The 14,586-nt window shown below is 41.8% G+C and overlaps 2 protein-coding genes across 3 annotated transcripts in view; both read right to left on the bottom strand.

Moving 5' to 3' along the window:
- kctd1 (potassium channel tetramerization domain containing 1) overlaps positions 1–3,519 on the bottom strand; it is a 13,074-nt gene extending 9,555 nt beyond the window's left edge. Inside the window, exon 1 of the mRNA XM_023427185.2 lies at positions 3,142–3,519. Coding sequence (XP_023282953.1) covers positions 3,142–3,150 — 9 coding nt within the window. The 5' untranslated portion in view covers positions 3,151–3,519. The remainder of the gene's footprint in view (positions 1–3,141) is intronic.
- Positions 3,520–7,236: 3,717 nt separating this feature from the next.
- On the bottom strand, positions 7,237–14,382 carry aqp4 (aquaporin 4). 2 transcript variants are annotated; one of them, XM_023427214.2, is made up of 5 exons: positions 14,277–14,382; positions 13,254–13,671; positions 13,004–13,168; positions 12,153–12,233; positions 7,237–11,227 (listed from the first exon to the last, which is right to left on the bottom strand). In XM_023427214.2, exons 1-5 carry the CDS (start codon positions 14,348–14,350, stop codon positions 10,976–10,978), a joined length of 990 nt encoding a protein of 329 aa, XP_023282982.1. In that variant the 5' UTR covers positions 14,351–14,382; the 3' UTR covers positions 7,237–10,975. The 2 variants fall into 2 exon arrangements, with proteins under 2 accessions (XP_023282982.1, XP_023282983.1); XM_023427215.2 differs by lacking the exon at positions 14,277–14,382 and adding an exon at positions 14,128–14,270.
- Between the last annotated feature and the right edge of the window lie 204 nt (positions 14,383–14,586).

The raw sequence follows: 14,586 nt of genomic DNA, 5'->3' as shown, positions 1-14,586 counted from the left end.
GGGGGGGGATGGGGGGGTGTATCGCAGGTTGTGGGATTGGGCTCTTATATCACAAAATCATTCGGAGTTGGTGGGAGTAAAGGAGACATGTTGTGGTCCGTTTCTTGGAGTAATGTCCGCTGTCTTTTACACTTCCTACCTCAAGGACAGTTCAAAGGTCACGGCATTATCAGAACCCATCAGTAAGCATGTGAATGTGGGACCGATCACTGATGCTCATCACATGTGCGACTGCAGATCCTCTGCACCAACTCTTTTTTTCCTACCTGTTGCCATTTTGAATTTGGCACAGAGCTACAAAACGTCTCCTGTGCGACTGTGTGTGTGCGTGGAACGTGTTCCCAAAGTTTCCAGTCTTTGTGAAACAACTCGAAATGTATGTGTTTACGGCTTTTGCTCCCTCACTCGTCTTGTGTAATCTTGTTGCACCACAGTATGCACAAACAAATCTAAAACAGACACAGTGCATCAAAGCATTGAGTACATGGTTTGCTCCAGTTACTCCTGTTGTTTTCCACCAGTGACAGGCCTGTTATGCAAAAGGATCATTTTCTTCCTCTATATTTTAAGAAACAAACACTATAACTCTTGCTCAGTGTGCAGGCTATTACCCATTCATGCATTCAGAAAACCTGGGAAGCTAGTATCTGTCTGCCACTGCAATAATCAAAGGGCCTGTTGGGATCAGCATATACAACAAACTAGCTTTCAATTTTCCATCCCACAATGCAGCACTTCAGTGTTTCGACATATCGCACAAGACACAATTAGCATTTCAGATCAGAGCATTAACATTCAGTTTGAGGCAGGCAGACTGGTATTTACATAATCTGGATGGGTTGTCTCTGCTTTGGTGCCCACGGCCATTTGTTTCAAATGTCCACACACAGACAACTACAGACTTTGGGCTAACTTCAGTCACTGCAAAAAAAAAAACAGGTAGAGAGACTGTCATAACAAAGAGGCATGGGCAAATATTATAGGCTGGTGGTCTGGTCAGGTGTGTGTATCTTTGCATCTCAGAACTGGATGTTAGTCATTATAAGGTGACTAATCACAACTACAAAGCAATACTTTTCAATAGTTTGCTAATATAATTGTTTAAACTTCCAGTTAAACTCGTGTTCTCTCCTCTCCCTCTGTCACGACATGTTGACATGCAGTTAAGTCCTGAATTTTGGCAATAATGGTGTTATTTTACGTGTTTAAAAATGCATGGATTTCAGAGATATGTGTAAGGTTGTTTGTGGTTTGCATCGTGTCATACTCGCAGCTTAAAGCTAGCAGATTGCTCAGTAACAGCAGTCGCTCTGTAAGTTTTTGGGGGTGACAAATGCATAAATGTGTGGAGTATAAAAAACACTTAGGCCTATTAAGTGAAAGGATGGAGAGGTTGCCTGGAAGAGGAGGGGAAAAAAAGTTACCGGTGTAAATAAACTATGCTGACCTGCTCCTTAAAGTGAAAATATAACACTGGTATAAAACACATTATATATTTGGAAAGTAAGTACATTTAAGTGAAATAATCATTTGCACTGTTTTTGAGAATCCATAGAATCAACAATGCTTCAGAACTTTGTCACTCTGTTAACAATGAATAAAAGGCAATCTGAACTTCATCAGTACTCCAGTAACCTATTTATCAAACACAAGCACATAATTATTCCCTGAGTTTTACCACAAGTAGGGCTACTATGGCTCTTTGTGGAGTTTTTGTAGCAGTGACATCACAGATAAGGAAGTGTGATGAGCACTGTGTTGCTGCAGGCTGTTGGAGACGGTGGTGCATGTTCACTGGCACAGACTGAACTGTCCCAGGGCACAGGAGTGGCAGAGCCATAATATGAAATATAATAACAGCATTTCCGCCCAAGGAGTTCTAATACAGTCAAGCACCACTAACTTTAAAAGCTGATGGTGTATTCTGACAAATGTAATGTAGACGAACTGATTTGCCTTATAAATATTTGTCTTCTACCAAGATCAGTCTGTTTGTTAAATGTAAGTTTAATGGGAAACAGATGCAGCAGCTACAGATGCTGTACATACAGTAAAGTGGTGTGGATTTGTCATTACAGCGCCATCAAGTGATCGGTCCTGACAAGCCCAACATCTCAGTCTCACTCTGTTTATTCATGCGTCCTCTGAAACCGGTGAAACCGACCACAGGCTTTCCTCACAGGTGACCTGAAGTTAGAGGATTTTATTTGGTGATCTGACATGAAATAAACGTCATCTGAAATCTCATCCTCCCTGTAGTGCAGTGAGAAATGTTTTAAGTGACCAAATGCACAATGTATGTTATTTTGTTTATACATTTTTAAAAGTCTAAACTTTATGAAGAGAAGTAGGTGTTTATTTACGCAATGCACGGCCCCATAGGCGGAATAATAGGTCCAGATTATTACTTAGTAAACTATATTTGCCGATTTGCATCCGGACCTTGGAGTTGATTACGCACGGCGCGGTCAGAGAGCCAAGAGAGGGAAAAGAGAGGACACAATTCGCTCCTATTTGTGTCTTCGTTTACATAAATATGATTCTCTTAACACGACCACGGCTCCTATTAAAAGGCTGCTTCACAGATTCTGCATTGACGTGTGTAAAAGGTACATCCTGTCTTACAGAATAAGAAAAAAAAAAGCCTGCGGCAAAATTACTCCACAATGGCGTCTTTCATTAGACGATCTGGGGCAGCCAGGAAGCAGAACTGTTTCATGACAAAACTGACTTCGAAAAAGGAAAAAAAAAAAAAAAATCATCGTGGAAAAGACAAAAACACGGGTTTGAGTAAGTTATGAACAAGTTATACAGCAACAGCGACACGGAGACGGTGATGTTGTTCGGAGCTGAAACGCGCCAGGAGCGAATTCACACGGTGGATAAGTAAGAGTGTTTGCTCGACAAGATCGCAGTCTAATCCGCTGCTCGTTTAGACGAGATGTACCACAGCCTTGTATATTGTAGTCACGCGCATACATTTGTACAGTTACTAAGGAACAATAGCCAGGAAGTGGTTAAATATTTTTTAAGAACTGTACCGCTCGAATCGCTTGGCACATGCGTAAAAGCTGCTGCGCCTCAATGTCCCAGTCCATCCAGCCTCGGAAATAATAGCAAACCAAATAAATCTCCGCTTACCTGATACATAGAGCGGCACAAAAGTATCTTTTTGTGCACCTTTTCCCTCCGATTTGGCCCACGATCTGCTTCTCTTCCTACACCAGTGAGAAATGCAATAGCTTGGCTAAGGTAGACAGAACAAAATACAGAGAATACTTGCTCCAGGGCTCCGAAACCCCTCAAGGCAAAGATCAGGATACAATTAGCTCATGTCTCTGCCCCAGTCTAAACCAATCTGCAGAATAAAACTGCGAGCAAAGGGATCACAGCAGTAGAGCCTCAGTCTTTGTTGAGTTTATGTTTTTATAAAATCAAATAAAGAAATCTTTTTTTTTTCTGCATTTACAACACCCTCACTCCTCCTGCCTCCAACTTGCCTATTGCCTCCCTCTCGCAGAGAAGCTGATTTTAATCGTTATGATTAGTTTTGATGTAACGTTCCCCGGGGCGATTTCTACAAATGGATGGAGTGTTTCTTTGCCAGGGAGGAAAAGCAGCAGATGATGATAATTATATAGATTGTTGGTGGAGCTTTTTTTTTTCTCCCCCCTTCTACCTCTCAAACATCTAACCTATCTAAGTCTGTTTCTTTAACACATGTCATACACTCTGCATGTGCATTAGGCAACTTGTTGATGAGCCTGGAATCAACTTATTAAATTAATGGAATGTGGTTAATGAAATTCTCACTCTGTAGTCTCTCCTTTGTAATCTTTTCAGTCTCTTTTCCTCCCTTTGGACAACCTCCAAATGACGTAGTTGTATAAATAAGCACTTGCAGCTTGCCTTGCCCCAATCAAGTCTGAATCAGTGCCTGAGGGTGATGTCGAGCTCATTTCAAATGTTCAACCATGCATGATTTCAGGAAGATTGAGGCACTTCTGAGGCTTTTAGAATTACTTGGGGGATGCAGACAGTAGAGGAATGACTTGTTTAAAGACATTCCTGTTGTAAAATCCCTTCATGTGAACATGCATAATTATCCTGTCTGAGTCCAGAGTGCTATTCTGTGCCCAAACATTGAATTGACATAGTTATTTCTTTCTCACCAGTTATCCCCACGCCATGTACAACAGAATAAGGCTGAAATGTCCCCTCTCGCGCCCCCTACTGTTCAGAAGACCTACTTCTTTTTTTCTTTTTTTTTAACAGCAGCTATGAAAGCAAATCAGTATAAGCATGTTATTGTAACATAACCCATCATAGGAACAAATAAAACATCCATTTGAAAAAAAATATTTACAAACAGGCTGAGGATTGAAATGTTCACCCAGGGAGGAAACTGAATCCAAATTTGTTTTGAAGCAACAGTGGAATAAGAAATCCACGTCGAGGGACGAGTGACTGAGGGATGTGAGAGCGTACAAACAAAAGCATTTTTCCACTTCTTCTCATCAAAGGAGTTCCCTTCTCACAGCATCTTTGTGTGGATGATAAACAGAGTTGTTCTTGAGGAAGGGCCAGCACATCCTCGATCCCCATCCAATCCAGGGATCATTAAACTTTCCACTTTTTGACCATGTATGTCCCACAGGAAAACAAACACAGGATTAAAGTGTCACCATGAAGTTATTTGCCCCAGAGGTTATACTGGCCGGCACACACAAATACACTAAGCCTTGGCTACTAAGGATACACTCTCACACACACACACACACTCACACACACATTTTTAATGCCATTAATCTGACAAACTAGTGAGTGGAGAACACCGCAGGCCTTAAAATCCCATACGTTATCCATTTTCCACACAAATGGAGCCCATTCCTAATGGGATCCTCTCACTTTAGTATTTCAAATATGCATCAGATGTTGTTGAACCTAAACAGAGTTCCTTGAATGCATGTGGTGCTTGGTGCCAAAAAAAACCCTAAAAAAAAAAACGTCATTGTTCTAATGCTGCTGTGGAGGTTTAGTATTTTCCTTGGATCTAACTGCTACAGCAGCAACAGCAGGCAGGCGCTGGCTGGCTGCACCATATTTCGGTGGACAAATTATCCAGATTGGTTGCAGATGTGCGTTTGCCCCAAACAGAAACTGCGTAGCCTGAATGACATCATTGGGTTATAAATGCATGCACAGGAGAAAGGGGAGAGGAACCCTGGAAAACTTCTTTGGCTTGAGGGAATGTTGTGAAACAGACTGCAGCAGAAAAAAAATATATACATATATACGAGGAGTAATCATTAGTTTGGTTATCAGTCCTTTCTGTCTCAACTGAAACACTGAAAGCATGAAGTTTTGAAGGAATAAATGAATGAAAAGTCAAATTCATAAACCGTCAAACACACCTTTTCTCCAGTCAGTACGCTCAGCACTTTTCCAGCTGCCGCCTAAATTTGAACTGGTATGGCTGGCGGCTTATGGTGACTCATGTTGGCAAACTTTAAATACATACTGGTGTAACGGACGTCACGGAATCAGTTATGTCCCTTTTTTAATTTCTGCTATTGTTACACTGGGTTGAAGCATTTGCCATTAGATAACCTACTTGTGGCCCAAAGCGGCTGCTGTTTATCAAAAGTTACATCATTTCACTTCAAAGCTGGACTTTGACCCTATTTTTACACTGAAAGGAAGGCTCTGTATTATCATTACTAATTTAACAGTGATACAGTCTAGACTTTTTGGGATCGGAATGTGTATTTTATCATCAAGTAATAAAGATACCGCTCTTCTCAAAACACCTTTATAACCGTGTTCGGTGCCATTTTAATGGCTAAACCACTGCACCTACTGAATGACATTGGGTTACCCGGTCCTGCCGAGCTAGTATGGACTGAGAGAGATGTTGGTTTAGCCTCAGACCATATTAATAACTGCTGCTATACTCGCCACACCCGTCTAATGGCCTGTGGTTATGTAAGAGAGTGGGATGGATAAGGGAAAAGTGCTGAAGCTGCTCCAGAGCACTGACTCAATCTGCCCTGCAGGGTTGCACAGTTTTAGGCCAGAACTGTTCATCAAATATTTTCTTTTGCACAACAAAATTTTTTTGCTTTGGAGAAGTTCTCTGCCGCTACAGTGAAGAACAAGTCACACCATCAGGTACGGCCCTGGAAGGTTAAACATTAACAATGGTAATTTAATGACACGGGAGCTCTCTTGTTTAGTTAGCAATAGCAAACAGGAAAAACCGACAAGCCTGCATATTCTGTTGTTACTCATACCCTTTTCCAGAAACTTCCAATATGCAATTTTGAAGTTTGCATATTGGAACTTTCTGCCACGCTGCTACAATGGAGTTATTCCAATTTACTACACTTTACTCTGGAACGCACCACAGAGTCTATTCTCCTCATGGAAAGGTTTTCAGTTTGCGATTTGACAAACGTGATCGCAAAAATCAAGATTTTATATTGACAAGTCACTTTTTTTCCTGTAACTCAGAAAAGATGAGGATCCCTGTTGTGTGGTATCACTTGCAGCCCCGCTCGTTGGTTTCCCTCTCAGCCCCAAATGCACCCATCCCACCCACAATGGACAGAGGAGTGACACTACTGAGAGGGGAAGAGAGACAAGAGGAGGGGGCTGCTTGGGTAATGCTGGGAGGCTCTAATAAAATGTAATCCTATTATATGGTTCCCACTAGAGGGCAACAATAATAAAGGTTTCCCTAATAACACGAGCAGACCAAACCCAAATGGAAAACAGCTCCTCCGGTCAAGTCCCACACTTGCACATATATCCTCTCATTAACCCAATTGCTGTTGGGCCACATTACACCGACAGGCCTTCGAGATTTAGCCGTGATGGCGAGGCAAGAGTTAAGTCAAACAAATGTGTTTCATCAAACTGCAGTTTGGGCTGCTCTGCATAAAGGAATTGAGGGGAGGAGGAGGAGGAGTGAGGGAATGTGTGCGGGTGGGAAGTTGGAAGCAGAGCCCCGAGGAAACCAATCAGAACTTCTCCACCCTCCCTTCCTGTGTCAAAGCCACCGGGGTCTCAGGTGTGTGTTACATGAGCTAATACCTCCCAAACTTGATTGTTTGTGTTAGAGTAATCAGAGTTTTGTAAATTACCATTTTGGAAATGATAGTCCTATCATTGGTAAACAAAATCACAATATAGTAGAGGAACATCACAAACTAGAAATCACACGATAAGACTTGATAGCTTAGTAAACCTCCAAAATGATTATGAACTTTAATACTTCCTCGTGGGCCAAATTAAATGAAATATTTCTTAGTTGTAAAGTTACAAAAAGCTGGAATTTCATCAGATCAGCTTCTTTACAAACACACTCTTTTGCACAGAAACAGTGGAAGTGACTTTCTCTGACTAATATTAGCGAGAAATGGCAATCTCTCTGCTGGCAAAAGACGTAAACACAAACCCTCATATTTATATGATTTGATAATGTAATGAATGAGTTATTCCGTTTCTTAGCTTTCTCACATAAACGCAGTAAAATATTTATCATAAGTGACAAGGTGAGTGAGAATATCAATCATATGCTCAAGACAGCTTGAGTTATTAAGTGAGCCAATGTAACAGTATTACAGAACCCAGAATAATAAAGTTATTTATCTCTCTCTCTCTCTCTCTCTGTGTGCATGTGTGTATGTGTGCGTACATGGGGGTTGTGTGTGTATGTGTGCGTGTCTGTGTTTCTGACAGCATCAGACACACACAGAGAGAGAGAGAGAGTGTCGCATGCCTTCCTGTTCCTGTACCACCCTCCAACCCCAGAGCCGCAGACTCAAGGCAGTTTCCAGAATCAAACAATTTCACGCAGCTACTGGAGGAGGAAATGAACTGAGCCCAGAGCAATAATAAAATTATACAAATGTTATTACAGACTCGCCTGCTACTGTCCTACTTTAATTCAAATTTGGGCACTCCAGGCGGTGCTGGTGGCAGAGACCTTCCTGAATAAATCAACATTAGCTTACGTCTAAATTATTAAGGAAGTGGGAGACTTTCTTGTTTATAGTATGAATTATTAAACAAGTGTTTAACGCTGTTTTTCTTCATGAATCCCCAAATATTAATTGCTAATGATCTTTAAGGTGTGTGTTTTATCTTTTGCCCCTTCCGTTGCATGCTGGGAATTGAGAATCTGAATTTTCAAGTCGCAAGAAATCTGTCTGTTCTAATTTAGATAAGAATAAGATGCACTTTGAGATATACTTTGCTGGCATCTGTATGATGTGCAAATGAAGCTCTGGCTATAACAATATTCATACATCGTATAGCCATTGTTGGTGTTTGCAATGTGTGTGAATGTAAATGATTGAATTATGGAGACAGCCACTGTGTAGGCGGCCCACGGATTATCAGGTTTCTGCCTAACATCTTTCTGATAAGCCTTTCAAAGACGTTAACAGACAAGCTGCTGAAAAAAGGTGTCGGTCTATTATTGGCCGTCACTTTTTATTTGTTTTTTTGCAAATTGAGGTGTCTGTCGCTATCTTTTGGAAGTTTGTCAACACACAGAGACGCCATTTTTCGAATGAAATCTCAGAATTGAATTGACACCTGCCAGCGTCAGCTCATATAGTAGTTTGAAAATGTATCACAAGTGCACAGGAGCCACATGTAATAAATACTTTTTAACATTTGGCCCCCTGTCACCAATATGAAATTCATGACAAAGCCAAATGTCCAATCCAGTGGAGACTGCTATCCTCACCTGTCTTCCTCTGTTTAATCTGAAGATGAGCAAGAGCCAGTAAATCAAATCTGAGAGAGCCCTCTTTCCCATCCACTGTCCCAAGAGGAAACAGTCATTGCATGAAATTTATGTACTCATTTATTTTGGCTATAAAGATGATTAAGGGGAGCTGAGAGGGTGCTGGTCTCGAGCCACTGAAGCCTTAAGGGACACAGGGCAGCATGCCTGCAGGTAAAGGATCAGTGCTGTCCATTTTCAACTCCAGTAGGCCTTGAAGAACAGCATTTGTTAGCATCAAAACAATCTCGCAATACTAGTGTTCAGGAGTTTAGTATGGGGAATGCAACTACATTTAGGCAGCCTCAGTGAAAATAAGCATTTCTGATACTCTAACAAAATTCTAAAAATTGCTGAGAATACAAAAGGTTGATGAAAAAGTACTTTAGTATTAACTTTCCTGGGCTCCCACATGAGTACTGGGACCCTGTTACAGAGCTATGCAACACTTAATCCTCCTGTGTAGCTCTGAATTAATGGCCTGGACCAATTTCAAATGAAATGTGGCTCAGACTTATGAATAAAACTGACTCTTGTCTGCCTCTGTCTGCAGCATAACCTGCACATCCAAGGCTCGTGGCTGCCCTCCCCTGGAGAAATACAAATGGGAGCATTATTTGCACAGTATGCAGTTCACACTCTAGCCAGTAGGTGATGCTGTTATAACACAAGAAAAGTGCACTGTGTTTGGGAAGAAGTTTAGATGGGTGGGGGGGTCCTTCCATGTATCAGTGAAAACAATTTTCATTTAGTAACTGAATTACACTGACATTCTAACCTCGCAAAAGCAATATGGCTGCACCTTGCACGCAACTTGAGTTGATGCAGCAGTATCAGTGGGGTCGATCATTTCCTCCACATTGAATTGCACCTGTTCCTTTAGCAAAGGAAATAAAGCGTGGCCATTACAGATCGCCTCTATTTCGTGTCACGAAATGGTATCATTTCCTTTGCTCTCTGCTGATGGAGAGAGATTACCAGAGACTCAACTCAAAAGGGACACACATTATGGGCATTTATCTGGCCATAGGGAGACATAATCTAAAGGTAGATGAGCCAATCCATCACTGATCTGGACCTTCCCTCACCCCACAATGCTCCCAGCTCCTAGAACCAGAAACAAATGACTCAAAGTGAAAAGCGTCGTAGCTATGGTCACTAGATTTCTTAGATAAATATGTGAAAGTTGCGGTGGATTTGTGCTGCTCTTCTGTTTGCACATTTTCAAACCCGTTAATGGGCCAAAGCGAAGTCTTTCATGACGTGGAAATTATAAGAAAAAATAAATACTTCTGAAACTCCCATTTTGCGAGCATAACTGAGAGATATTTGAGCACAAAATTACAAAGACAGATCAGCTAAATATCTTATCAATAAATTAAATACTTGAGTATGAAATACAGCAAATCATACAGAGATAATAAATGTGTTACAAGAACCAAAAATAGATCTACAAAATAAAAAGAGCTAAGTATCACCATTTTATGAAAATAGAAAAAAAATTAATGAAATCATTATATAGTAATATAAATGATGAACATGAAAAATTAGAGATAAACCTTCACAGAAACGATGTCTCCATAAAGATGAACTGCTTGTTTCCCTGACTAAATGCACTGAAAATAGAGAGCACCGTATTATAACTCCGATAATAATGCTTGTCAGAGCTGTCGTACGTTGCCTGGGACCTGTAATGTGCTTAATGATCACAAGGAAAATCTCTCCTGTTATTATATATACAGTACATGGACCAAATGTGACACTAATCCAAAAATAACAAGGCTGCACTTTCTTCTTCGCTTCTCCAGTTCAGCATGATGACCCAACCTAATTGTTTGACCCTAAACATTTTTCTTTAACACAATGTATTGCGGGCTGTCATTCTGCAGTGTCCAGTGCGCGCCGCATGCCAACACTGCTACACTCAGGGGCCTCGGGAGAAGCATTGAACAGGCTGTAGGTGTTTGTGGGATTAAGCCATAATACCATACTATATTAGCTTTTACGACAATGAGAGTGATTCAGCCCTGCTGTAAAGTCTCATGGACAGAAATCATTTTCTGCTATGAGGACAACGTCTTTGGAGGTGTGGGTGGGGCTAGGCTCAAGATAGATGCTCCAAAGTTAGATTTTCTATCTGGTCTACAGATTAGTCTCCATTTCCAGTGCACGTGATAGTCATACAGAGGACAACACTTCTGCCGTCGAGTCCTGGAAAGGATCTTTTTTCTCAGCTTTCTCCAGGTCCAGGGTGTGGACGGAGCCCGGCTTGATGCCGATGTCCTCTGACTCCACCTCCCTGTATTTCCCCGATGGGTCCTTCTGGAAGACCAGTTTCAGTTTCTTCTTCATCTCAGGGTCAGGGCAGTACAGGTACTCATACAGGCCAGCAGCCAGTATGCCCCCCAGGATGGGTCCCACCCAGTACACCTAGCATAAACAGAAAGATAAACACCTTACGTAGGCAGTTGGCTAATCAATGCTCCTGGGGAGATGTTTTTTTTCTTTTTTTCTTTTTTTTATTGCTGTCAGCAAAATGTAGCAGCTGACATCGCTATCAAAACTGTCAAACTGTCCTGCTCTGCTGGGCTGCAGATTGGGAAAAAGAAGGTCACCCTTTATCAGAAGCAGGTAGCTCTGTGTCTGCGGTATCAAGCATATGCAACCAAGAGAAGACACTTCTGAATATGACACCAGCCACAGTGACAGTGACAGTACACACACACACACACACACACACACACACACACACACACACACACTTTGACACCATGCTGTACACATAGCTCAGTGGAAATAATTGCCTGGATAAATAAATTCAGAGCTAATGCTATTTTACACCTTGTTCAGTGACATCTCATTGTGTAGCTGGAGGTGTAGAGCTGTAAACCTGCCATTCTGTGGCCCCTTTTTTGGTCGATGAAGTTGTAAACTCAAGGGGTTATGTGTAAGGTTTTTAGTAAGCATTCAAACCCTTGTGGTTCTCGCTTTGCATCTACTGATGTAAGTGAAAGACTGTTCTTTGATTTTGTCTTTAGGTCACACCTATTTTTACTGGTGCTGAAACTGTGACCTTATTAGGTTTCAACATGCCAATCTGGCCTAATGTCATAAGTGGTTGCCCTCTTCAGGACAGTAAAATGAGATGATTATCAAGCTACTGCAAATTATTTCAGAGTATTTTGACATGACACCATGACAATTTAAACACTTTAAAGAGAAAGATGATTTATTGTGTGCAGAAACCTTTAAAACACTGTTGTTGTAAGTGGCACATGATCACTAACTAGAGTCTGTGTAATGTTCTAGCCATCTACTGCAAGGAAGATTATCCTTTGAGGAAAACATCTCTTACCCAGTGGTTCTCGAAGTTAAGTGTGACCATTGCAGGGCCAAAGGAACGAGCAGGGTTCATGCTGGCTCCTGTATAAGGAATCTAGAAGACACATAACAGCATTGCTTTAAGTCTCAAAGATGAAACAGCATAGTTTTGTGTAACATTGTCATCCGAGATATGAATCAGGTATAACCCTTTTTTATTTTCGACAGACAGAATGTGTCCCTTCTACTGAAGAATAGATCTTGTACACAAGTTGAAATATATGCATCTGTTGAACAGGGCGAGGGAGAAATGAGTTGAGCAGTGCGAGAGATAACATCTATTTCCCTGTGCATTCATTTGCTCTGCAGGGTTCAGGGAGCCCCTAGAGATTGGTTGCCATGCGATGGCAGCCTCCAATAAAGATGTGCACGTGGGTGTGAATCAGTAAGAAGTGTCTAACATCACACATTGAAGGATAGATACTTTTGATACACCTGCTTTTTTTTTTTCTTAAGAAGCATCACTGCTCCAGATTTCAGTACTTGCATTTGGTACTAGTCTTGTTCTACAATTCTTTAATGTGGTGTGCTGAATTTGATATGAGATGCATCTTTAAATTGGTGCTTCACTTGCTGGGGTTTGGGAGCGCAAGAGGAGTCAGCTGATATGAAGATGGGGGTGAAGAAGATTGCTTAGGTTGCTGCATTATAGTTATACTTTTTATAAAACCACTGGTATACGCGTTTACTGTAAATAAAGCCGTTTCTATGATGGAGTCAAGAGAAGTTTCGAACATAACAACATGGTAACAGGCCAAAATAACTGAAGACTCCCTGCTATAAATATTCTCCTATCTCTTATATAACTAAATGGAAGGTACTTACCGCAAATAAGTGACCAATTGCAACAGCAAAGCCAATAGCCAAGCCCGCGGAGCCACCAAAACCTGTACGTTTGGGATCACAGGTGGCGAAGACGGTGAAGACCAGTTCGAACGTGATAAGGAGCTCCACGAGAAGGCCATGTCCGACTGAGATGTTGGAGTTCACCTTGGAAACAGAAGATTTACCTTATGAACGGTGGGGAAAGCAATCATACACAATAACTGCAAAACTGACATGGTCAGATTCTTACTGTGGTAACACCGAGGGACCCTCTAACAGCAGCAGGTGTTACTAGGTAGAGAATCCCAGCTCCTGTAATAGCTCCCAGGCACTGAGCCACCACATAGAACAACCCCTTTGCCAGGCTCAGCTTTCTAGTCACAACCATAGCGGCGGTGACAGCTGGGTTAATGTGTCCGCCGCTGATGTGGCCAAAACATTGCACCATTGTGGCGATGCTGAGGCCGAAGCACAGCGAGATAAGGACTAGGTCAGCTGGGGGAGGCTTCTCTTCCCCTGCAGCCCAGTTGATGGTGGAGCCCAGACTGAGAAGGACAAAGATGAGAGTGGCCAGGTACTCTCCAGATACAGCCCTCCAGAAGTCCTTGGTCCAGATCCCTTTAAATGCCACCATTATGCTCTGACAGTTACACCAGGACAGGATCCTCCTGGCAAAAAGAATAATGAGCAAAATGATTAGCCTACTTACGTATTCCTGCTGTGTGCATGTGGTTGAAAAAGTACTGAACCCTATCAGGATGGCTGCCTCTGGGCACAACATTTATAACTCCACTAGGGATTTAAGCCAGTGACTTTCCATTACAAAATGCCATACAGAGCATTCTTTAAACATTGTGTATAGGGGCAAATTATCACACCTAAAGTCAAAGCATACAATGTTTAATTGCTGTCACTCATTGAACTTTAACAAGGAAAAATGTGTGTCCTTTGACTATTAATGCTGAAGAGAACATGATTTAAATTAAAACATTTGTAAGTTACTGTGCATTTAGAAAAAAATTGAAAATTAAAATGGAATATTTTTGAATAGTGTGCAGCAAACCTCCAAGTCAACAAAGTTGCAGTGATAACTTCAGTCATCTCCTTAAAGGGCTAAAACTTACCAAAAGCAATAACATGCTCTCCCTCTCTCTGTCCCCGCTGTGTGTGATGTGTTTTCATTCATAAGTCCTGGTGAGTTATTCAACCAGCAGAGACATCTCTCCCTTCATCACATCTAATGTCTGAGGTGGCTGTGACCTGCAGTACTTACAGAAGAGCAGCAGGCTGTGTGAGCGCAGGAGTGGAGCAGAGAGCAGGTCTGTCAGAAGAACATGATCCACACATTGTGCCTCAGGATTGCATCCAGCAACTTTATTACGTTACTAAGCGGGCATCACCTCACGGGAATTAAGCAGCCTGCTCAGGGGGGGAGGAGTCATGAGGCTTGCTTGCTGAGCAAACAGTAGCACTGTGGCACACAGTGCAACCGCACAGTGACTCAGGCAGCCTCAGCATCTTAGTCATGTCAGAGATTTGAAAACATACCGGAGTAAGCACAATATTCACAAAACCACTGACAT

This window comes from Seriola lalandi, unplaced genomic scaffold (genome assembly GCF_002814215.2).
Source record: "Seriola lalandi dorsalis isolate HSWRI2012SDOR001 ecotype SW California unplaced genomic scaffold, Sedor1 jcf7180002054855, whole genome shotgun sequence".
NCBI lineage: Eukaryota > Metazoa > Chordata > Actinopteri > Carangiformes > Carangidae > Seriola > Seriola lalandi.
The sequence above is the reverse complement of the archived record's forward strand: the minus strand, read 5'-3'. Positions and strand labels throughout refer to the sequence as shown.

What these genes read in the sequence shown, in the direction of transcription:
- aqp4 (XM_023427214.2), bottom strand. Translation starts at nt 14,350, where the DNA reads ATGTGTGGATCATGTTCTTCTGACAGACCTGCTCTCTGCTCCACTCCT. An exon ending in ACACAGCCTGCTGCTCTTCT is followed by an intron (nt 13,672 to 14,276) that starts GTAAGTACTGCA and finishes TCTTTTTGCCAG; the next exon opens with GAGGATCCTGTCCTGGTGTA. An exon ending in GGTCCCTCGGTGTTACCACA is followed by an intron (nt 13,169 to 13,253) that starts GTAAGAATCTGA and finishes TCTGTTTCCAAG; the next exon opens with GTGAACTCCAACATCTCAGT.